The sequence below is a fragment of the Doryrhamphus excisus genome, chromosome 9, assembly GCF_030265055.1.
Source record: "Doryrhamphus excisus isolate RoL2022-K1 chromosome 9, RoL_Dexc_1.0, whole genome shotgun sequence".
In the NCBI taxonomy this organism is placed as follows: domain Eukaryota; kingdom Metazoa; phylum Chordata; class Actinopteri; order Syngnathiformes; family Syngnathidae; genus Doryrhamphus; species Doryrhamphus excisus.
The window spans coordinates 10,017,379-10,041,894 of NC_080474.1; the positions used below are offsets into that span (position 1 = coordinate 10,017,379).

A 24,516-nucleotide genomic window follows, 5' to 3' on the forward strand; every position below is an offset into this window, starting at 1 on the left:
AGCACTTACCTAGGCTGCACTTTACGTGCTCGTAGGAGGAGCACTTTCAACATATTCTGTTACCTTTGCAGTCTTTTTACATTTCAAATTTGAATAAATAAATGTGATAGATATGTAGATATGGAAGGTTTATGTTAAAAACTCTGGGTCTTTCTTATCAACTGTGGCATTCTTATCTTTGAAGATGGTGGATTGATACACTGTATTTAAATGACAAAGAATCATAGCATCAAGAGAGTGCCTACCCAATGCTGGTGGGAAGATACGATATGGGGGCAATGACCATTTATTTGGGAAAAGTTGGATAGTTTTTTTAGTTAATTGTTAGTTAGTTTTGACCCATTAGCAAACTGGTGTTGGGCTGATGCATTTAGGTTATTTTGCCAAAAGCACCATGAGTGTTCGACTATTTTTACGGAAACAGAATTTAGATTGGAAGCATGAGTTTGGGGAGAGATTTAAGCTTTTGCAAGCGAGCTATGGTGTGCTGAACTGTTTGGCTAAATGACCACAAGAGTTTTGAGAATGTAATTTCTGTTGCTGAGCTAAACCAATGGAGACAAATTGTAAAAGGCATTAAATAGAGCTGATTATTCTCTACAGGTGCATCTTCATAGCACGCTGATATGCCTGTGGCACTGAGGCCACAGCAGCCTTCTGACTATCCAAACGAATATCAATATCTTCAAAATGGATAAATTGTTGTCCTGGCATGACTCAGTCATGAATATTTTCATGATAGATGAGGGTGTTGTTTCTTCATTACTCACTCATTGTAGAAAATGTCAGCCATTTGTTCTTCCCCGTCAGTCAATGTATATATAACCATTATGTACTCACAAATGAAATTATGTAACTTCATCTGCTTGTGTATTACATTACAATGAATATTTTAGAAGAACTCCGAACACATATACTTCTACTCTACATGAAGTTATAATTCTCCAGTGGAGTAGGACGTTCATGATCATAATCTGTCCCTCGGGATATGGATAAAACATGATCATTTGCCTATTCCTGAGCTGGATGATGTTGTTTTTTTTAACAGTCCTATTACAAGTCACATTTTGTCAAATATTTAATTTTAAAAAGTATTAAATGAATCAGGTATAAAGAAAGTACAAAGGTTTTTGTTCCATTGGTTCACTTTTTATTGACAAATGCTGGTAAAATGTCCACAGAAATCCAAATAACAAAATCAGACAATTACTCAGACTGTGACAAAACAAATGCTATTATAACACAGAAAGTTACCCAAGCCCTTTCACTTCCATCATAGAAATACACAGCTCATGGACTAAATGTCGTCTACAGGAAAAAAAATTTTTTATCCAACATCCAAAGATAGACGTAGACAGACAGAAAGTTAAGTTGTATATGGTGGCATAACCATGTCAAATGACATCAAAACTGCACAGAGTGATTACAACTCAAGTGACAAGCACCACATTTTCAAATCATCCACCTTGTTTGGGAAGCTGGAGACTATCCTTCAGCTGATAATGAAGAGGGGACAAAGTGTTCGGTCAGTCACAGTGTACTAAATTCACAGTATGGAGAAAGGAAGATTGAGTGAGTGAGCTAAGTTTAGATTGCAACTGTAAATGATTTTCTTGTTGCTACAACTACTACTTGCTACTTGTCAAACTTATGCAGGTGGTCCTCCTGTTACGATATTTGTGGTTCCAAACGCGCTTATGTAAATTCATTAAAAACTTAACAGTTAGAACTAGTTAGAGAAACACGTGCTCCGCTCAGCTAGAATGTAGTGCGTATTGGTCTCATGCACTGCGGATGAATACAAGATGTGCCTCATTTGCACCTGCATGGAGTAGATAACATTGGGTGCTAATTTGCTTTTTGCACTTTATTATGTCTCCCACGAGTAAGGCAGTCTCTTAGGGTGAAAGTGTACCAAGGGAAAAAAGCCATCACAGTGGAAGTAGAAATGAACATCATGGTAATCACCCATGAAAGAAGAAAGATCCACCAATATTGGCCGCACTACTCTTGCAACCATCATTAAGTATCAAGATCCTTGAAAGTGACAGTAATAAGTAGCAGCGTAATTGTCTTACTATTGACATGGAAAGGTTGCTCGTGCTTTGGCTCCTACAATCTCTTTCCAATATGCCACAGAGAAAACAGTAATGGAATTGATTTTTTTTTGGTTCATTTAATTCTTGTCATGAAGCTTTTTATTACTATATTTTACATGTCTGTTGTGTGTTCTGTATACACTGTGAGTAGTTTAAGGGCTCTAATTTTGCAGCGTGAGGTGGCGCAGCGTGGTAGACTGGACTGCGCCGAGATGGCCGTGGTGGTGCACCAGGGGAGGTATCCACATTTTCAGCTTGGAGCAGTGACAATGTTGTGACAAAACAGTGCACCAAAGGTGCGCTGAAAGCTCACCAGCTCCGATTCATTCATTCATTTTCTACCACTTGTCCTCACGAGGGTTGCGGGGGTGCTGGACCCTATCCCAACTGTCCTCAGGTGAGAGGCGGGGTACGCCCTGGACTGGTCGCCAGCCAATCACAGGGCACATATCGACAAACAACCATTCACACTCACATTCATACCTATTGACAATTTGGTCACCAATTAACCTAACATGTTTTTGGAATGTGGGAGGAAACCGGAGTCCCCGGAGAAAACCCACGATTATTAAGAACATGCAAACTCCACACAGAGATGGCTGAGGGGGGAATCAAATTTGGTCTCCTGGCTGTGAGGCCTGTGCGCTAACACGCTAACCATCCATGTCGCGCACATTTCAGTGGAAGAAACAATGACAGCATCCACTATTTTATGTAACCGTCTGTCCCATCACAGCTGAAATTATGATGCCAACTGGTGCCGACTACATTGGGTGGGGGACAAATAAATGGCTTGTCCGGACAAATCAACATTTTAGAAGTAAAAACTCTGCCAGAAAAAAAGCACAAGACAGCTCCACTCATCCTTCACCTCTGAGGTTCTGCTTCTTCACACGCCAACCATCCAATCACAAATGAACCAACACGCAGCGTGGACTTTGTGTAAACATAGAAAGTGACCCATTAGACAACTAATAATTAACAACTAAAAACTACAATTAACATAAAGTTGGTTGTTAAAATCTTTTTTACTGTTCATTTTTTCTCAAAGAGAATGAGGAGGACATAACGCAAATATACCATCAAAGGTTCTCCTATTTGGCGATGTAGGAATGCTGTTGGAAAACAAGCAAGATGCCTGGAATTTGCCTGTTTAATGTAACTGTCAGGAACAGATGACGTGTCCCGCGAGGTGGTGTATGTGGAGCGTGATGCAGATTGTGTGCCTCTGATGGGCATTTCAAGGCAATGAGAGGCGTTCACTTGATTGGTTAAGATTACACTCGGCTGTGTTAAACCCTCTCAGGCCTTCTCTCCTCCCTCTTTGCCACTTGCGCTGGTGGGAGGGATGGAGGCGTGGGTTTGTGGCGCTGTGTCAGACTGTGCTGCAAAGTGCGCTGGCCACACCCCGTTGGCCCGTTGGCCGGTAGGCGCGGCGCAGAGCAGGTGAGCCTGGTCTACGGAATTAGAGCCCCAGGAGTTGACAAAATTTGACTTACCATAATTTCTGGTGTATAAACCTCTACTTGTTTCTCACGCTTTCTGAATTCTTTAACATAGGACCGTTTACATGTACATGTAACGCCACATGATATGGTCTGACAACTTGGGGAAAAAAATACAGTTTCCAGCAGTTTCCTAAAAATATCAAAGATTGATCCAAAAAATGCAAAATTTTTATTTTGGTGTGAATCACAATACGGTGGGAATTATGGCTTGTGCTTGTCTAGTTTACAAATGTTTTTTTCAACAGCAGAAGGTGCTCCAAAATATTTCACGAGCTCCTTTTAAATTGCATTTGATTTACAACCCTATTTACACAATTAAAACTCTGTCAAGAAATCACATGAACCCCAGTGAGCCTAAAAACAAGTTAAATGAACTTATTTGATCATGTGGTGTACATGAAGTGATGCAATAGCTCCCTGCCTTTTATTTTTGGCCCTTTTCACTTGTTCTTCTTTCTAAATTGTGCACCTGATAGCTTTGACTTACTCTTTTCCAAGTTTTGTTGACAATAATTAATGACACCAAGATAATGTTGCCCTGGGCAATTGCCCGTCTGGCTCATAGGTAGAACCGCCACTGCATACACTGCACTGTGTTATATTGACAATGTAAGGGTATCCATATCAGTATTTACGTGAATCCATCTTCCTCACAAAGCCAAAAAGAAAAAACATTCTAGGACCTGTAATTGTATCACTCAACCAATACCAGAAGCTGTTAAGACAATGCTCCATTAAAAGTCAAACCTACATGTGGAGTTAAATGTACACACATTGCAGTCATAGTACAGCACAGATACTGGAGTGATCAATGTTTCCCATAGATTCATTTATTTGTATGATAAATTCGATCAATTTAAAAATTACGATAAATCATGATAAATTTGGCCACATATAAAAAAAACTCTCACAAACGAAGGGACTGTTGTTGAATGTAGCTTGTTATTCCAGCACCATACAACAGATGGCATCATAACTCAGATTTTCAACACACAAAATAAGCACCAGAGAATAAGAAGATGCTGCAGGAGGGATAAGTGTTGTGTTGAGTATTCAGATCCCTCTAGATTTTGTAGACTACTGACGTTTTCTGGTCTTATTGGAGACGCTTAACATAAAACCATGTATCGCTCTCACAGGCGGCTCTGTCTTGTTTGTGACATATGAAAAACACAAAACAAAGCAACAGAAAAACAGTTTTTTCCCCAAACATTTGCTTGACTTTTCATATTTTTTTGCTCATTTTTTGTCTCCCACTGCGTTGTAAAAATGACATGCATATGCGTCATGTCTAATTCTGCAAATTCAACGATGATGTCACCCGACACCTAATTTATCACGTCACACTGTCACAGATATTTGAGCTTTGCCAACAAGCTTCATAATGATTGTGACCAAACAAAGTTGAGTCAAGACACAATCCAATACAAAAAGCAAAATAAATAGGCAAACCACTCACATATTTCAAGACAAAGACACACTTGAGTCGTGGGTGCCCTGCTAGAGAACAGTGCTGATGGTGTCAAAATCTTTAGTGATCTGAGAGCTACTGGGCAATGATTTGAGATACTCCAGGTGCCTCCTGGCATCCTCTTGGTTGTGTCTCACATAGTAGACAACATATCCAATCACCATTGTAAACCATCCAAACATGGTGACAAACATTGCAACATCTGTCGTCTTATGATGAAAGTTACAGAAGTTAATCCCCGAATCCAGAACTTGTATCACGGACCTGCCTGCGTATTCCTCCTGCACGGCTGTGTGGCAAACCACGTCATTCACCGACTCTGGATCCAATCTCAGTTCCCTTAGAACCTCCTGTAGTACGCACTCACAGTGCCAGGGGTTATTTGAGAGGTTGATTTTGGCCTTGAGACGGGCAAATGCCTCTTTTGGGACACTGTGGACATGATTGTTAGAAAGATCCAGAAGAAGGAGGCTGTCTGTGACACCCTGAAACGCTGCAACGTCCACAGTCTCGATGTCATTATTCGACAGATCCAACTCCTGAAGGTAGTTGAGCTCTTTGAAGGCATGGTTGGGTATTTTAGTAATGCGATTGGATGCCAAAATCAGAGCAACGGTATCACTCGGGAGGTTCAATGGGATTTTCTCCAAGTTCTGGGACGTACATTGGACCACAGTCATGCCGCTCTTTTCTGTACAGTGACAGCTCGACGGACAAGCAGATGTACTTGCAAAAACTATTCCAAAGAGCAAGCCACATAAGGATGTGAAGCTATCAAATGTATGAGGTTTTCTGGGCATATCAGACCGCAATACCTCCTGCATATTCATCAGTATATTACCTCACAAGTCCTCCCAGGTCTAACCACTTTAAACTGATTTTCCAATTCATGATAAATACTGAGTCATTCACTTTGAAACTGCATTGACCGAATCCTTGAGATATTCCTTCTTAAAGTACATTTGAGAAGAGCTCATCCAGTAATGAAGGTGATGTGGAATCTCCAAGCGGGGATCTGTAATTTCATAGATTCACGAAGAGTACCGACCAAGCAATGCTGGAATCACCATAGCTTATGTTGCTGGAAAAAAGCAAAATACATTAGTGTTACTAACATGACAACTTTCTTAAGCGCAGCATGAGTTGCTATTAGATTATATTAGTGTTTTTAATGCGTTGTACGTATCTACAGTGCAAGGACAATCAAATTTTATGAATGCAAATGCGATTGTCTTTGAATTCCCCTATTAACCAAAGCTAAGTAAAAGCTATTCCCACAGTGTTTACAAAATCCATAATGTGATTATTGAGAGAAATGCATTTCATCTGAGCAAATTTCCTGAAGCGCCAGTCACATTTACGGGTCATCGGCGGGTTTTTTTATTCAATTAGAAAAACCATTATGGTGTTGTGTATTGTCTACACAACACCATGAAATTATCCTCTAATGCAAAAGCCCTGCAGTGCATATCAATTATAATTACCTTCTTCCAAATATGCACTTTATCTTTGATTCAAACAATGACTGGGATCATACTCCGAGGATGGTTGATGCTCTTCCATAGACTCATTACATGATATTCCAAGATTGCTCCAGCTGTCCAACTCGATCATCACTTTAGGTCTGTGCACCCTCTGGTGGACTTAATTAATCCCAAGATGCTTGCTGTGTTTAAGGTTAGCCACCCCTCACTGGTATCCGTATGATTCTCATCTTTTTCCATGTCTGTCCAGGGTCGAATAGCCCAAGGCAACACACACACACACACATACTCTTATGAGCTTAAATAAACCCCTCAAGTCCCCCAAAAATATGTGGCACCTACTTAAACACGTAAGGGGAATGGTATCACAAGCATTATTAAGTGTGACTGCTTCATGCTGTTATATAGAATAACACTCATTTAGAAAAGGCAATTAACACAAGACGTTTGCTCTTTAGACTATTATGTTAAAAATGTTTCACTTATCACATTAGGATGTTATTAAAATTGCAGGTATAGCACATAACTAAAAAAGGGCACTTACCACGAGTTTCCCTCTCTTTTTCACACGAATTTAAACGGTCCTATACATCCATATGTTAATAAGAATACGAGGCTGCTCCTCCGACCAGTGTGGCCATGACACATGTGACACATACCACATGTTAACAGAGTACCCTCTCCAACAAGACTTCGCCATAAAAAATGCGGACTTATCACACGGAGAAGTTATAAAAACACCTTCCAAGAGATGATCAATGTCTTCTTGAAGAAACATGACACACTCACTTATGAAGAGCAGGATGATGAAGATGTTCTTTCAAGTGAAGCACCGCCTTTCCTTCCATTTCAAGCGCACTCCGGCCGGATGGCTCGCACTGGGCGGGTAGGGAGTGTGGCAGCAAGAAGCGCACGGGTCGATCCAATTGTCAATAGCAAAGATACCAATGGCAGTTTAAGTATTGGATCGATACCAGCGCGATGCCATCGCAATGGAATTTTTTCCCCATTTCCATGTCATGTTGATATTTTTATATATTATTATAATATCTAAAAACTCTGGGAATGAGTATATGAACATTGAAGGGCTGTGGGGCAAAAAAAGCCAAATTATTTGAATGAGAGCCAGCTGCAGTTTTTGCTTTGTCTATTAGAGGTTTAATTTTTGTTTTGTCTATTACTTTGTTCAAGACATTAAAACAATAAAAATATAATATAGAGGGATATATAAATATTTTAATCATTATATATGTCAATATACATTTTAAGGGCGGCATGGCGGTCTAGTGGTTAGCGCGCAGACCTCACAGCTAGGAGACCAGGGTTCAATTCCACCCTCGGCCATCTCTGTGTGGAGTTTGCATGTTCTCCCCGTGCATGCATGGATTTTCTCCGGGTACTCCGGTTTCCTCCCACATTCCAAAAACATGCTAGGTTAATTAGCCACTCCAAATTGTCCATAGGTATGAATGTGAGTGTGAATGGTTGTTTGTCTATATGTGCCCTGTGATTGGCTGGCGACCAGTCCAGGGTGTACCCCGCCTCTCGCCCGAACGAAGACAGCTGGGATAGGCTCCAGCACCCCCGCGACCCTCGTGAGGAAAAAGCGGTAGAAAATGAATGAATGAATATACATTTTAAAATATCGATACATTATATTCATATTTGTACAACAAAAGGGAATCATTCTATTGATATTGTTCCATTGTTGTATTGTACATTAATCCCTCGTTTATTGTCGTTAATTGGTTCTGGACTGAACCATAATAAGTGATTTTCCATCCATCCATTTTCTATGCTGCTTATCCTCATAGAGTCGCGGGTATGCTGGAGCCTACCCCAGCTGTGTTCAGGCAAGAGGCGGGGTACACCCTGGACTGGTCACCAGCCAATCACTCACACTCGTATTCATACCTAGGGAGAATTTGGAGTCGCCAATTAACCTAGCATGTTTTTGGAATGGGGGAGGAAACCGCAAATGTCCTTCTTTATATATTGAATATCTTCATAGCCCATAGGAAAACCTCTTTACGACCTCCTAAATTTTGTTTTTAACATTATTAGAGTCCCCTTGACACGCAATAACACCATTACAGTGGCAATAGTCACCATTACAGTCATAATACTCAATATAGCTATAGCGTACATGCAATTTAGCAATTTAAGACATGAATAAGGCTTGTGTGTGTGTGTGGTCCACTCTAGTAAAGTTTATTTATAGCCCTATATCTAAGTCTGGAATATAATCCTCGCAAAAATCACGGATCTATTGTATATATTTTTTGACAAACATCTTTGTCCTGGCTGCACGGTGAGCCGAGTGGTTAGCGCGCAGGTCACATAGCGAGGAGACCCCAGTTCAATTCCACTCTCGGGCATCTCTGTGTGGAGTTTGCATGTTCTCCCTGTGCATGCGTGGGTTTTCTCTGGGAACTCCGGTTTCCTCCCACATTCCAAAAAATGCTAGGTTAGACAGCTGGGATAGGCTCCAGCACGACCGTGACCCTCATGAGCATAAGCAGTAGAAAATGAATGAATGAATCTGTGCTTTATTTTGTAGATAATCATGATCAACAAATAATCTTGATACTGGCCCTGTATTTATAGGTTATCACATGGTTTGTCTGGTATCAGGCCAGGTATCATGCCCCCAAGTGTCAGTATCAGGCCGAGACCGAAGGATAATTGTATGTGATCTTATGATCACATACTATTTAATCATGAGCTTATTATTACGTACTATTTAATCAAAAGACCATTTTGTTAACAGAAAATTTTCAGTTTATTACATGTATTATATCTAAACAGTGTAAACACAATAATTGCAAAAATATTTCAACAATAATATTTCATCAACAGTCTTATCTTATCAATGTCAGCAAAACAAACGCTGTGTGTTCACGCTCGTGCGCTGTTCTCTGATTGGTTGTTTCACGGGCACGATACCAGAGCAGCGCGCTCTGAGTGGACAGCTACGGGGGCTGATACTGGACATGGTAAAACTCCTTATTTCATCAGTATCACTGCCCTGGGCTTTGACACAGTATCATTTCGGCCTTTTCCCATATCATTCATGGGCGGTTTCTAGGGTACAGGGCCAATTAACACTGTAGTATGTGATAATTACTTGATATCTAATCAATACCAAAATGTGCACTATTGCCCACCCCAACTGGCGGAGGAACCAACTCAATCAACATGAAGGACAAACTAAATTGCCGTTTGTGTACAAAAAAACTCAAGACTGACATGAATATGTGAACTCTGCAGAAAGGAGTTTTCGTTTCACTAAAGCACTTCCAAATTAAAGTACCATATCAACGTGAAGCATACATTAGTCAGCGATTCCCCTGTGGGTACTTCTGCGCCAAACTACTCTCTAGACTCTCACATAATATCATGGTCCCAGTAAGTCTACCTCTGACAAATTGACTCCAGGTGGATTGCCAAAAACTACAGACCAATTAATATCGTCAAGGACAGGCGTTTGTTGCATCCCAGAATCTTTTGAACAAGGCCCATTTGAACAATAACAATAACATTGAAAATGCAGGACAAATACAAATGAATGAGTATTAATTATGATTAATCTAAATTAATCCACAGCCGCTCAGATTAGGTAACAGGTTAATCATTTTATAGCCAACATGAATGGACTTACATTTTATTGTACTGTGAATTGGGCAACAATAGCTCAGTCTGTAAGGATATAGGTTCGAGTCCTGCTGCAGAGAGAAATTAGATAGTTGGGAGTTTTTTACATTAAGTTGTATGACACCACCATAAGTAGTAAAGTCCGTCAACATTCCAATATATATTTCAATGTAAAGCTACAAATATTATGAATATTACAGTGTTATTCTTGTCAAATTGACTTTTTCTCATTTATGCAAATTTCCCAACTGAGGGACAAATAAAGGCATATCTTATCTTATCTTATTTTTTTTCTCAATATACTGCTGGCCAATAACAAAAACAGCCACGAGCCACAAATGGCCTCGAGCCGCACTGTGGACACCCATGATTCATACCATTATTATTATCATCATTATTATACTTTCTGTTCAACAAAAGCAAATTATGGGTGAACTTCTCATCATACTCACAAGGTACATAGTAGTACATTTGGTAGTGTAGTCTTACGGGGGTAAATTCTAACAAACAGTACAGAAGTTAAAGCACCACAAATGACACATATATAATTTTTTATCTGAATTTATTTGGGTGTTGTCAAAGGATAGAGGCCAGTATATTATTCTTTAACTTTTGCATTTCATGGTAGTTTGAGTGTGGAAGCAGGTGTTAAAAAAAGATTGTACTCTTTCAAAAAATGGAGGTTGCAATTGTCATGGAAAGGAGAGAAAAAAAAAACGCTTTCATGTTTTGCTGTAAAACGGTATCTCCCACATTTCTTTTTATGTTAAATCCATGACAATTTAGCTACCTAAGAAAAAGTTCACATACAGAATCTAGTCTCTGCAGTTGGGTAGTCTGCTTATCAGCCATGAGACATCATGAACCTTCAGAAATCTAAAACCAATAATGAGGTATTTACTGTAAAGTAATTAAAAGCTTGCAAAATGATTCTTACAAGAAAAAAACATCTGAATGATGTTTTTGAATGACTGATACAATTACTTTTTGCACAAATGGTTTGACTTTTGGGAGGGGCAAGGTGGCATGTAGACAGCACAGATTTCTTTCTTTCTTTGTTTCTTTCCTTCTTTGTTGCTTTCTTAATTCAATTCAGACAGGCATACAATGTTACATTCATGTACATTACATATACAATATACACTTCATTGCTACACATGTCTGAAAAGGAGCAGGAAGAAGCAAAGCTTATTAAATCCTACCCCTTCTCCACGCCGGAGAAGTTGTCAATTCAGTGAATGGTTTTTCCAAATATATAAACAGAATATTACACAAAACAAAACAAACAAAAAGAAGAAACCCCAGAGCATTGCCGTAGCACACCACCGACCCTGCCGACCCCACCAGCACCTGAGTGCACCCATCTAGTGGCCAGCAACCCCGCTGCCCTCAAACAAGAAGCCAACATGGCCGGACCCACAAGTATGTGTGTTAACTTGGGTGGGCTTACATTTGGGATGGTTTCTTTGTCCTGTCATTCAACAGTCCTCTTCATCGTGCCACCAACATGTCACTAGCATGTATTCAACTTGACACCCAATATCCAAACATCACTGTACCTCATTATTGCGAGGCTCCCAGAAGAAGCACCCACCAAGCCCGGGCGCCCCAAAACGCCATCTGCAGGCTGTTGAGGCCCCGGCCCAACCAGAGAGCAGCAAGCCACGCAAGTGTGCTGAAGCACCCGAGACCCAGACATACCCCCCCCAGAAGCCCAGGGAAGGCCAGACCAGGCCGATCCACCAGCCGAGGCCACAGCGCACCACTGCCCATCCCAGAGTTCCACTTACTCCGAGTTCTTGCTCACCTGAAACCCTAATATAGTATGAATGAAAGGTTGCACTCTTTACATATCCCAGCAGGCTACTAATCATTGATACCAACCCGGAATGCAGCAGTTGTCTGTAGTACATATTGAGATGAATACTTAAAATGATACACAAGTTCAATAGAAAGTGGGTTTTTTACCTTACGATATAACTGCTGAGCTTTGTCTGACAAGAAGGGGTCATACTAGGGATCACGGCTAGTCTTATTCTGCCCAGAAAAATGAAAGAACGATGATAGCCAAATAAAAGCGAGTCAAGGTTGGTTTTGTGAAGCAGGAACGTTACAAATATCTCACATTTGTTGCCAAAGAGATCCTGCAGCTTTTACATGTCAGCAACTAATGCGCTTCAATCAATTTCAAACAAAACAAAAGGGCCAAAGGTTGGAAGGCTGCAAGCAAGCGGTTTTGCATCAGCACTTGGTGTATTATCGTAATCATTTTATGCAGAAATATTTTCACAATGTCAGGGGTTTTGTTCACCTGTACATCCTTCATGACTGCAGTGTGTACGAGGCTTGTCATTTGAAATTACATGTTTCAGATTCCATATTTGATGATTAACACCCTGGGGAAGTGTTTCTAATAACCACCATTTATTTATGTTCTGTATGTTTTGATGAACAAATTTCACTGCTCTGTTCCTGTAACTAATAACTGCAACAGCTCCAAACAGAACGGGTCCCACTGTGGTTGTTGAAGAAACAATTTAATGTCAAAATTCATTCCTTTTTTTAATATCGCATCTCTTGTTTTAGGTCACCTGACTTCAGTCTGACCCGTCTGCAGTTACTACAGTTACTTTTTTCTTCACTTTTTCTTACTCAAGGAAATGTGACACACAGAAAGAAAAAAAGCAACATTCAAGAGCAGAGTGAGCACACACGTCTGTCCTGGGTTGATAGCGAGGTTTGTTTGATCAGCTTGCTGATCGCGACACTCACTTTCGTGGGGCTCGTCCATCCTCTTCAGCCACGCGTTCCACCTTGAGCGAGCTTCTTTCTCCGCTATCTGCAAGTGTGAGTAGTTTAGAGTCGATGTCATCCTGCAATCCCACTTCTGACACCAATGTGGCAATCTTGAGTCACAAAGGAAATGGTCAGAGGCACTTTGTCTTGCTCAAGGAACTTCAAGCAAGCACCAGACCTCAGAGAACACGATCCACAGTCCAGACGAACATGTGGTCACTAAACAGAACACTAACCCAACTCTCGGGATGAACAAAATAACAGCACACCACATAATGTATGTAAACTCATAGACTACATACTGACGACTACTACTACTACTACTACTACTACTACTACGGGGGTGGGGGTAATGTAAAACAAGTAACACTAACACTAAACATAACATTTCTAACATTTCTAAAAGTACCACAAGACAGTCCAGTGCTGACTCACTGTTGCTACAATATGTTACACCAGGGGTCACCAACACATTGCCTACAGGCAGCAGGTTGCCTCTAAGGACCCCCCAGGCCTGTTCTAAAAATACCTTAAATAGTACCATTTACTAGTGAGCTGCATCAAATGTTTTTGGGTTGCTATTAAATCACACTTATGTACATGTAAACTGGAAATGACAATATAAACAAAAAAGACTTATGTTTAATGAACTCTAATTATGTTTAATGAGCCTATCTCAGCTGTCATCGGGCGAGAGGCAAGGTACACGCTGGACTGGTGGCCAGCCAATCACAGGGCACGTATAGACAAACAACCATTCGCACTCACGTTCATACCTATGGACAATTTGGAGTCGCCAATTAACCTAGCATTTTTTTGGAATGTTGGAGGAAACTGGAGTCCTCGGAGAAAACTCACGCATGCACGGGGAGAACATGCAAACTCCACACAGAGATGCAAAGCAGACAATCAAATCCAGGTCTTGCAGATCTGCTGATTGTGTGGTCTAGATGCTAACCACCTGTTCACCGTGGGGCCTGATGCAGCTTATAACCCGGAAAATACAGAATAGACTGTACATGTCCGAGTTGTCATTGTAAGCTTCTCTGTAAATGACGTCATTATCTTTCATTGTTTCAGAGGAAAAGCTTTAATAGGCAACATGCAGGATGCCCTCCAACAGCCAAGGCAACAGGTGTTTGTCTCAAGGATTGGTTGGAATCAAAAGGAAGAACAAATATGCTTTTTATATTTGAGCAGCTGTCACCGGACAGCTACAAATAACTGCTAAGGCCCTGTGGCTGCAAGCTGTCAAAGGCTTGGATATGCATAGGTTGAAATGAGACACAATGCTTCAATTGATCAGCCATTTCCATAAAAATATGTGATCGGTGTATGCTGATAAACACGATTGCTAGCAAAATGATGCGCCTCATATTGAGCTTGCCAATTGAGGTTGTGTTTGATCACTCCCTTACCAAACCAACAGTAGCTCTGTTAGACCAATCTTGCATATTTGTTTACATGCTTTGCCAAGCTATAAACAAAGCTGTCTACTTTGCATTGGCAGCATCTGGCTAGCTAGCTGGAGTAATCTGCCTAGTTTCTGGTCTTATGACTCCAATTGTGACTTTTTATCACAGTAACATATGTATTTGTATTACTCCAAAACACGCATCAAATTAAATTCACGTTCATGTCAAATAGCACAAAAATTGTTTCACACAAAGGCAAAAAAAGACAATCCGCCCAAACGTTTATTTGCCAGGAATCCTTGCATTTGTCTCACGGTGACCCTGGCCAATACCACTCACCATGAATGAGTTGAAAAATGTCGGTAATGCAATCGGCAGCGTAAAACCTTGATCAGAGCGTCCGTAGACACAACTTTAAATAATGACTGTTCAAATCCCAAAGCAGTCTTTGAGACAGGTTTTTTACCCCCATTGTAAATAATATAAATAACATTTTTGACGGTCATACACGACTTGATAATTTTACTTACTCTCTATGGTAAATGGTATAAATATTGTAACATCATGAGTCGCTGTATATGGACCTCATGCATCTCACGTAAACATGATTAATCGTAAGACAGAGCAACAGTGAACAGGCTTCTATCCTACAGCAGTGGTTGTCAATTATGTTCTGTCATACCCCCAGTTGCGCTAATTTTTTTCCACACACCACCAATTTGAAATACTATTATGAACCTAGAATATGTTTTACATTGCATTATTTATTTATATAGATTTTTTCAGTATATTCTCCTCCCCCCTAAATGTGAAGGACCACAAAACATATCAATATATGCAAATAACCAAGCCTTAAGCCTGAAATTTATTGTGAAAGGAAACGTGTGTTCCACTTTACATCCCACAGTATGATTTGCTTGCACACATTAGCACTGCTCTTGTCATCATTCACTATGCCACTGGGAAAGAAGGTGTCATACTTCATAGATAACCTTGAACTGTAAACAATGTCAGTTATTAATCTCTGTAATGAGACAAGGAAATAGAACGCCACAACCTTAATAATCTTGGATAACAAAGAAACCAAAGTCCTTTCCTCCTTCTTGCATGAAGATGTCAAAGGAACTCAAAAAGATGAGCTTTCTGAGCATGCTTATTCAGCATTATTCAATACACCGAGTCTTATGTTACTGCTGTAATTGACTCAGCAAAGACACCAGCTCTTTAATCCTAGACAGGGTTTATGATTAATACTGTTAATGACGATGACGTTGAAAAAGATTGGGAACTACGGATCTACATTAATACTCCTTTATACACCTTGTATGCAAATTATTCTCCTGACACAGTATCTGTTTCTTATCTAATTTAAATATGGCTCAAACAGCAAAATGATACTCAACTCAGGGGCGCAGTGCTATTTGCGGGACCATCATTCCTCTCGGCGGCATGTTTGTTGTCTGTTTTTGTGAGAGAAAGAAACATCATTTTTATATTACCTGCAGGTATTAAGTCAGTATAATATCCAGTATGTATGCATAAATTAGTTCAGGCTTGCACTAAACACAAACTAGAGAGAATATGAGTACAATGTGTAGAGACAAGTAATAATAGAAGTTGTTATTTGATTAAAGTGACTGTAATTGTGGTCATTAAGAACCAGATGTCCCATGTGGTTACTAAATGGATGTGCACTTATTGAAGAAGGCATTCAAAACTCTCCAGTTTCTAACAAGATTCTTGGGTATTACTCTGTTAACTCGTACATTGACTCACATGGAATTGTGTTTGCACTCTGATGTTTGACTCATGTGACTTGATTACCTGATTCAAGCTAATTTCTGCAGATGTGTTCTGTGTAGGGTGATTCGAGTGAATCGACAACTCAATTCATTCAAGTGAGTGAATATTAAGAACTCAAAGGCAGTTAAAGGAATGAGTTTCCCATCACTTGTCCTCAAAACAGACAGCTGAAGCAGAAACATACTGTACCTCTTGTGTAGTTACACAACATAAGTTGTGCACAAGGAGACATCCTGTTCTCAGCAAATCGAGCTTCAAAATAAGATTTTGGCAGTATTAACCTGGATTTTACAACACCGGGCAGAAGCTGCATGCTATTGCTTCTCTTTACTAAAAGTGAATCTCCTCAAGTTGGCAGGCAGGGATGTCATTTGCATACCATTTTTCACATATCAAATTGTACGTTCATTCGTTCATTCATTTTCTACCGTTTATCCTCACATTCATACCTATGGACAATTTCTGTTCAGCAGAAATGTCGCTTCACTGACACTCAGTGAACGGCTTAGTGAGCGGCCAGAATAATACACATACTTTTGTCTTTCAATATAGATTTTTTTATTAATAATAAGCCATAATCAATCACAAAACAGCAATCATTCATGATTGATTGATTTTTTGAAAAAACACAATATTGCGAGGCATGACTGTACCGTTAATAATAAGAAACCAACCTTTAATGATTTTGTATAGTCACAACTTGCAAGAATGTAATAAAAGATGACAAAAACAAAAGTCAAGCAAAAAAACATTTATTGTTTACAAAAAAATCAACCTCAATAAATAGACCTTCAGTAAAGAAAAAAAGAACAGGATCATATAACACATTTTGTCACACCTTTCCTTAGTGCCACAGTTTTATTGAAATGTTGCTCCAGTTCAATAGCATATAATGTGGGGGATAAATGTATCCGTAATGTGACATAAGCAGCACAGCATAAAGTGTTGGACACAATTCATCAGTGAAGAATATGACAGTCAAAAAGGCAACTGAGAGCTTTGCAAATCGATCAAGTATCAAGACAACTTGCGTGGATTTTACAGGTTCACTTGAACATTGTAAAGATGGAATGAGAATGGCGATGAATGACGCTATCATAGCTCCTCTTACAGTCGTCTACCTGTCTCCCAAGCAATAACTTCACCAATTGATCTGTCAATCAAAGAGATTTTTCACTCCATTCCAAGGTTCACTCACACTCCTTCCTTTTGAGAGAAGGAGTATCGCTACATTGAAGTGACGTTTTATCACGCGTGTAACATTCCCGGTCATTTAATCTGTGATGGTAGCTTAAATCGACTGGTGATTGGAGGGCTGCTTTCTTTTGTGGTCCGTCTAAAACCGAAAGGTACCAAAACTGAAACACAAAACACATTAATATAGAACAATTATAGTTATACATGCAGAAAAATATTTTGAATGGTGGGTTTTCTTTGTTGGGATATAGAATGTTACGGCAGGAACAATAAATTAGCCTTATAGAATATTGTAGTATTGTGTAAACTAAGTATCGTAGAAATTTGGTGTTGGGTGTATGATTGCAGATGGCCGGAAAAACAAGCAATGCTTCTATCATTAGAAATATTACAAGTTTATTACATGTAATATTGTGCAATAACTGAACCGGGCTACGACAACCGAGGTAAAATTATGGCTGAAACCTTTGTCGGAAAATGAAGTAAATGAAAACTGGAGCACTTGAAAACCATGGTTCAAGTCTATTTACAAAAGAAAGAATGAGGAATTTGCAATAGAATCTTTCTTAGAACATGTTGCCGCTATAGGTCAACCTACAAATTACCTGAGCCCAAGCCGCAGTGGATCAACTATTGTCTTTCATTTCTAGACTAATCATTTTTTTATACGTATATGAAGAAGAAATTATTTAGCAACTGCCAACAAAAAGTTTGGGTTACACTCTTAAGGCAGCATCTGGTACTTTAATAATTTTGTATTTTTCTTTCACCAACTCACTACTAACCCTATAAAGTACAGATATACAGTACTCACTTTGTGGGAATTTTATGGCAATGAGTGAGTTTCTAATGGCTTGTTGAAATAGGCTGAAAAAACAAAGTCTGGCTGTTGTATTCCAGCAGTGATCCATTTATTTTCATGAAACAAGCTGTATATCTCTGATTGTTACAGTATTCAGTGGAATCTTGGTTGGCGTCCTTAATCAGTTACAGAAGGTCGGACTCCAATCAGAATGTACGCTAACCAAATACATATTTCCCATAAAAATAATATCTGATTAATCCCTTCCAGAAAGCCAAACATGTAACACAAAACATGCTTTTATGGTTTTATAATTATAGACCTTTTGAAAAGTGAAACATCTAGAGTAAGTAAAGTAGTGTAATGTTTTTGTGTTTCGGATTGTAAAATTCCTGAATGTATGAATGCATGCATTTCTATTAGGAGGGCATTCAAATGCCATGCTAGTGGCATTTAGGAGGACGGACAGGTAGGGGCACTAATAACCGACCTGTTGGGCCAATAACATGTTCATAAACAATATTATTAATTGGGAATAAATACAAATGTTATTTTCATTATATCATATCAAGCTTGAACAGACTCAACTAGGGTTGGGCATCATTTGAATTTGAATTCCTGTTGCGTTTCTTTCAATTCCGGTTCGTATTGTTTGTCTATTCCGATGCCTTTTGCTAAGGCTAACTAATTATTCGGTAGCTCACTATGCTAACGGAGGCCGTTATCCCTGCAGTGATCTCATGTCCTGCGCAATGTGGCAAACAAAGAATAATAGTAGTGTAAAGGTGAGTATAGGGGTGTTATTTCATGTCTGCAGGGCTCTAATAGTGTTAAAGAACATATTTCGAAAGACAAAAACTCTGAAAATATTCAGTTTATTAATATTGTATACTACTTTGCAGAAATTCACTTGTGGCAGTTGGGTCTGAAACCAATTAATCCAAATGAACACAATTTTATTTCAATTTGTAAGCTACTTTTTATGACACCCTTATTTTGATGTAGCCCAAAGCGCTTTTATTTTGAAGGCCTGAAGTGTGTTGTGTGGGTTGAGAAGGTCCCCATTGGTGCTTTCTGAGTTCTTCGTTGATGCTAGCAACAAGTTCTTTTTTGGTCAGCGAAGTGGCCATCGAAACAAAGAATTGAGATAAAAACATTTGATCATTCTAAGGAGAATCACAATGTTAGTCCTGGTTCCCATCAAAGTTTGAGACTCGATGCCCAACCCTAGTCACAAGGCAACACACGCCTGCAGCAGCAGCAGCAGCAGCCCTCCTCCTATGACATCACAGCTCTACATCAAGTTGATGAAAAAACACCAACTTTGAAATTAAATTGCTCAAGTTCCCCTAAAAAAGCCTGTCTGGGATGACCTTTAAGATCCAACAGTGCAAAATGTAAATTGTTGCAATTGGTGTTTACATTTTGATCTGGAGTGATATTTGTGCATTTCAGTGGATGGGGTTACCATGAGGTCATTTCCAACCGGTGTGTGATATCCTGGCTACAAATACAGTGTTCACAGCTGGTTTCCTTACATTGCACCATGATGCAGTGGGTCACATGCAGGTAATTCAGTAAAATGTGTGGGCAAACAGTAAAACATGACTTAATTGCAAAGTCAGTATGGAAAAGTCTTAGAGGGGACCTATTGTGCTTTTTAGTTTTCTGACCTATAAATGTAGTTACAATGTAGTATTCTCGTGTTAAAAGAAGTTTCAGATAATGAGGTTTGCGCATCTGGAAGTGAGCCCTGAAAGACGTTTGGGATGGCTCAAAACGCTCGTTTTCAGAGGTCATTGTAGAACTGGAGGTTTGTGATGTCACACATAGGTGGCCTTCCTTATATGGCGTGTATTGTAGGCGAGATAAGCTCTCTGCCCTCCCCCAATCTCTGCTTCCCCCACCCTCCCCCAAACTCTGCTTCTGTGATGATTGTTAGCATTGGCTCCCAGGGAGTGTTTCTCCGGGTGTAAGGGAAAGCTACATTTGTTTACAATTCCTAATGACGCAAACAGGCACAAGTGGTTGGATTTCCTGATTCCCTACCAACAGAAGAAAAATATTGTAATCTGTCAACGGTATTTTACACTGGACTGTTTTGTACGCAGCTGGACTAGCCTGAGGCCTTTCCAATGTTACTTGGTCATGTCAAAGAGTCAGAGGGGCAAGCAGTAAGTAACAATTCATCAGTGTCCTAACTGCGTTTATTTTGTGTAAGTCATGGAACAAAAGCAGTTGTCAGTATAGCAATATAGAGTGTGCATACAGGGAACAGGGTTGCTAATAGCCATTTCCCAGCATGATCAGTAGACCCTTTATCAAGCTCTATAAAGTTGGGTGGCTATCAACCAGAACCAGAAGCACATGGGAGTGTGACAAACCGCAGTGGAGTGCGCATGCCTGGCGGGCCTTGTGGGGAATTCATTAAAACAGATCGTTTCAGTTTGAAGCACAAAATCCAAAGAATTACACCTTGAATAGGTTCAGATTCTGGTATATCTAGAAATCTTTCTGTGCTGGTTATCGTGTGTAGCTGCTCTATAGGAGTCCACAACTAAATACAAAGGGCCGAAAATTTGCATAATAGGTCCCCGTCACTAAAACATAATGTTGTTTAAATATCTACTGACACAAAAGAAAAATGCAACAATGGATGGAACAACAATAGGTAAACAATGTTGTGCAGCATGAAAGGTTGTAAATTCACAAAAATAAAGTCAAAATACAAGACAAAAAAGTGATTTCAAATAGGTGTGAATAATCTCTAATCTACATCACTTAAATATGAAGACCAATACAGATTAACCAACACATGGGATGCAATGGCATTTTGCTCAGGGGCCATGTGATGCACACGGGGAAGATGGGTAGAAATTAGAGTGTGGCCATTCCAGTGACTTCGGATGTAAGCCTACAATGGTACAAGGAGATTGGGGAGGAGCAGGGCAGGAAGGGATAAACAACACAACGCAACTGTAAAAGAAGAATTTGAACATAGGCAGAGAAAGTTATACTGCAGTAGCTGCTTGTGTGCTTGATTTTTGTAAATGTACTGTATATTTTTTAACTACTTTTTCAACACAGCTACACTCACAATGTACCCAATTATATGAAAGTCCCCCCAAAAGAACACATGCAGTTGTCACCTAAATTAAATATAAAATAAATATTGCTACATTTATTTATTTTTGCAGTTTTATGTTAATATTCTGTATCTCCGTTAAATAAACTTGCTATCAAAAATTAATCACTTCTCATGTCTTTGTAAGGGAGTAAACTTACAAAATCAGCAGGCATCACATGCCCCCCATTTAGGGAAAAAATTTTGCACTTTCCACAAAAGATGTCAGAAAAGCAGACACAGCATGTTCTTTAACATTTTAATATGCTGTTACAGCCATCAGCTGGGCAGATATTATTATGATTACCATGATTCCTATTATTATTATTAATCTAATACCGTAGCTTGTTTAGATTGGTTTAGCTTAGGTTTTAGGGGTTTACCGTGGATATGGACCTGGTATTGATCGATCCTTTCGTTACCAGGGTATCAGGATATGATCAATACAAGTACGATAAAATACAGTAGATATTCTTTGGATCGCTTCCATGTTTTTTTCCCACAAATACAGTATCTGTGTGTTTTTTAGTAAGTTGTTCATCATGGTTAATCAAATTTCCATGAAGTAGGATTCCCTATGTCTAATTGGAATATTTTTGTACTTAGAGCAAAGAAAACATGTTTACGACCTTCTAAATAGGTTTTATAACATTATTAGAGCTCTTGATACATGAAATAACACCCCTATAATCCCATTTACACTCATATTAGTCAATAGAATAACAAAAGAAAACAAGCCGTTTAAGACATAAGACATTATATAGACACACACATGTTAGCATTGGGAGTTTTTTTTACACTTGCGGTTGTGTACAGTACTTCCTTCGATGGCTATTGTATCAATGTAATGAAATGACCCTTAAGGGCATTATTATTGTGTTCATGTTATTAACCTCGCGTATGTTGCTGTAAATGTGTTCTGGTGACAACAGGAAGTGACGTCGGGGTTTCAGATTTGACTTTCAGCTTGACTTTGGCAACAATACCTCGTGTTAGGGATTATTGTCCCTGTTATGTAACAGCAGTTGTTCCTGCGATCAAGTCTGGTGCTTGTGTGTCTCACCAATCATGACAATAACATTACTGAAAACTCGTAACCAGTGAAGAATACTACATAGCATCACAATATCTTCGAATGCATCTTCTCAATGGAGTTAGACATTTTTATGCTTGAAAATGCCCAATTCGCTAACATAACGCTAAATCTGACCACAAAACAGCGATAGTTGATTGTAAAACCGTGATAGAGTAAAGACCCAAAATTTGAAGTGCAAAGTGGCAGATGATGGTTGTATCATTATTGTTTGTTAGCCTGAAATCTTTATCCAGTGTTTTATTCTGATTATAATCATGGTAAACAAATTAAAGGCAATAATCACAAAATTCATTTAATTTAGTTTATCATGTGAAGATATCTGGAGGGCCTGCAACCACTTTTTTCAGTTTATGAGATCCAAAATCAGCAGGATGAACATTTTAGACAATGCAATCAGATTATGCTTTGATGCTTTGATTGTGTTTCATTCGTTCATCCTGCCAAGTTCTATCTTTGTACAAATAATATAACATAAGATCACATATTTTTTTATCATGTCAAACCTCCAGATTTGTAATACAACTTTTACTCAATTTCGAAAGCTGAAACAAGTAAGTCTAATTCCATGTGATAAAACACCGATGTTTGTTGATGCTCGTGTCTAAAAAGGAAGCCAGTATTGAAGGCGACTTCAGGATGTTGTCATTGTTGAAGGGTCATTCCACATGACAGCCACGTCCCTGAACCTGTCATTGGAGTCATGGGAAAGCAATAGCCATTAGTTTCTGTGTGGCCTGTTCTCTGAACTCGCCCTCAGAAGTCTAACACATAATGTCTGTTGTATTACGCATTATGTATTTTTTTATTGTGTTAACTTGAGGTGCTAACTATGAGGTGCAGGTAGCCTCAAGTGGATGTCAATGGATTTTGTGTGTTTCAGTATTTGTTTTTCATTTCATTGAATACATTTTCACAGGAATGAAAGATGGTAAGTAAAATATAAATACCAAATAAAGTGCTATTTAAAATGCTTATATCTAGCCATTTGTGCTGTTATTGTGATATCACTGTGATATTTCACTCTGTCCACAGACTTTGTAAAGAGGTATTGATTAGTTGGTGATTTCAGTATTCACTATCCACTATTCCAAACACAGCAGACAATTTTCTAAGTACCGTAGTTGGCACCACTCCTATGATCCACTTTAATAAAAAGGAAAAACGTAATGCATTTTGCCATCCATACACAGGAGGAAAGAGAAAACGGCGTTAATCCACAAACAGAACAAGTGACTACCCAACTAAAATTTGGAGTACTCATAAATTTTAATCTTGAGTCTGTTTTATCTCTTAAATTACCAGAGCTAAACTAATAGCATAGGGTTGTTGTAAACTCAGGGGTCAATGGTGTTACCTGGCATTGATGAGATATTGGGCCAGGCTGATGTTAGCAGGCGTCCCAGTGATGGTGATCTGACGCTCAGATGAACCTTCCATGGCATTTGCGATTTTGATCTGCGCACCAGACATCTGTCGGATCTCATTAATCTTGGTTCCTTGACGTCCAATGATGCAACCTATTAGCTGGAAAATATGCAATATTACATTTTTAATAGAATCCCTTTTCAGTTTGATACTTTGGATAATTAATCTACTGTGGCGTTAAAACACGATTTTTCAAGAGTTAGGTCCCGAAATATTTGGACAGTAACAGACGTTCATCATTGTTCCCTTTATACAGCACCACATATGGTTTGAAGTTTATGCTTTGAGGTCTTTGACATAATTGTAATTGCAACCACACTTTACAGTATTTGGATGGAAAACTGGAATCTTGCACATCATCAATTTCCAATTCTCCCTGAAGATGTTTTGTTAGGTCAGCACTGCAGTTGTTGCTTTTAATTCAGTCACTTTTTTCAGCTGATACATTTACACTAGTTAGCAATTTTGTCACAGTTAACAAATTTTCTTCACATTTAATATAGAAATTAACTATTCTGTTTACTATAAATGCAAATGGTAAACCCAAGTGTTCAAAATGTTAAATATAAATATTAAATCCACATTGTTTTGTTTCTTTCTGCTTTTCCTGTTTTCGGAGTCACGGATCTTTTGATTCGCATA

General features: G+C 39.1%; 2 protein-coding genes across 13 annotated transcripts in view; both read right to left on the reverse strand.

Moving 5' to 3' along the window:
• Nucleotides 1–3,545: 3,545 nt before the first annotated feature.
• On the reverse strand, nucleotides 3,546–7,436 carry lrrc3 (leucine rich repeat containing 3). 2 transcript variants are annotated; one of them, XM_058082431.1, is made up of 2 exons: nucleotides 7,352–7,436; nucleotides 3,546–6,159 (listed from the first exon to the last, which is right to left on the reverse strand). In XM_058082431.1, exon 2 carries the CDS (start codon nucleotides 5,906–5,908, stop codon nucleotides 5,108–5,110), a length of 801 nt encoding a protein of 266 aa, XP_057938414.1. In that variant the 5' UTR covers nucleotides 5,909–6,159; nucleotides 7,352–7,436; the 3' UTR covers nucleotides 3,546–5,107. The 2 variants fall into 2 exon arrangements, with proteins under 2 accessions (XP_057938414.1, XP_057938415.1); XM_058082432.1 differs by having other exon boundaries at nucleotides 7,107–7,368.
• A 9,530-nt stretch (nucleotides 7,437–16,966) lies between these two features.
• The window catches only part of LOC131135611 (poly(rC)-binding protein 3), a 47,740-nt gene continuing 40,190 nt past the window's right edge, over nucleotides 16,967–24,516 (reverse strand). For 4 of the 11 annotated variants that reach the window (XM_058081713.1, XM_058081711.1, XM_058081712.1 and 1 more), the window contains 2 exons: nucleotides 23,804–23,966; nucleotides 16,967–17,588 (listed from right to left, as the gene is read on the reverse strand). In XM_058081713.1, the coding sequence (XP_057937696.1) occupies nucleotides 17,500–17,588; nucleotides 23,804–23,966 (252 nt within the window). In that variant the 3' untranslated portion in view covers nucleotides 16,967–17,499. Of the gene's footprint in view, nucleotides 23,136–23,803; nucleotides 23,974–24,516 lie in introns of all 11 variants that reach the window. The other 7 variants (XM_058081719.1, XM_058081717.1, XM_058081716.1 and 4 more) reach the window with 5 other exon arrangements.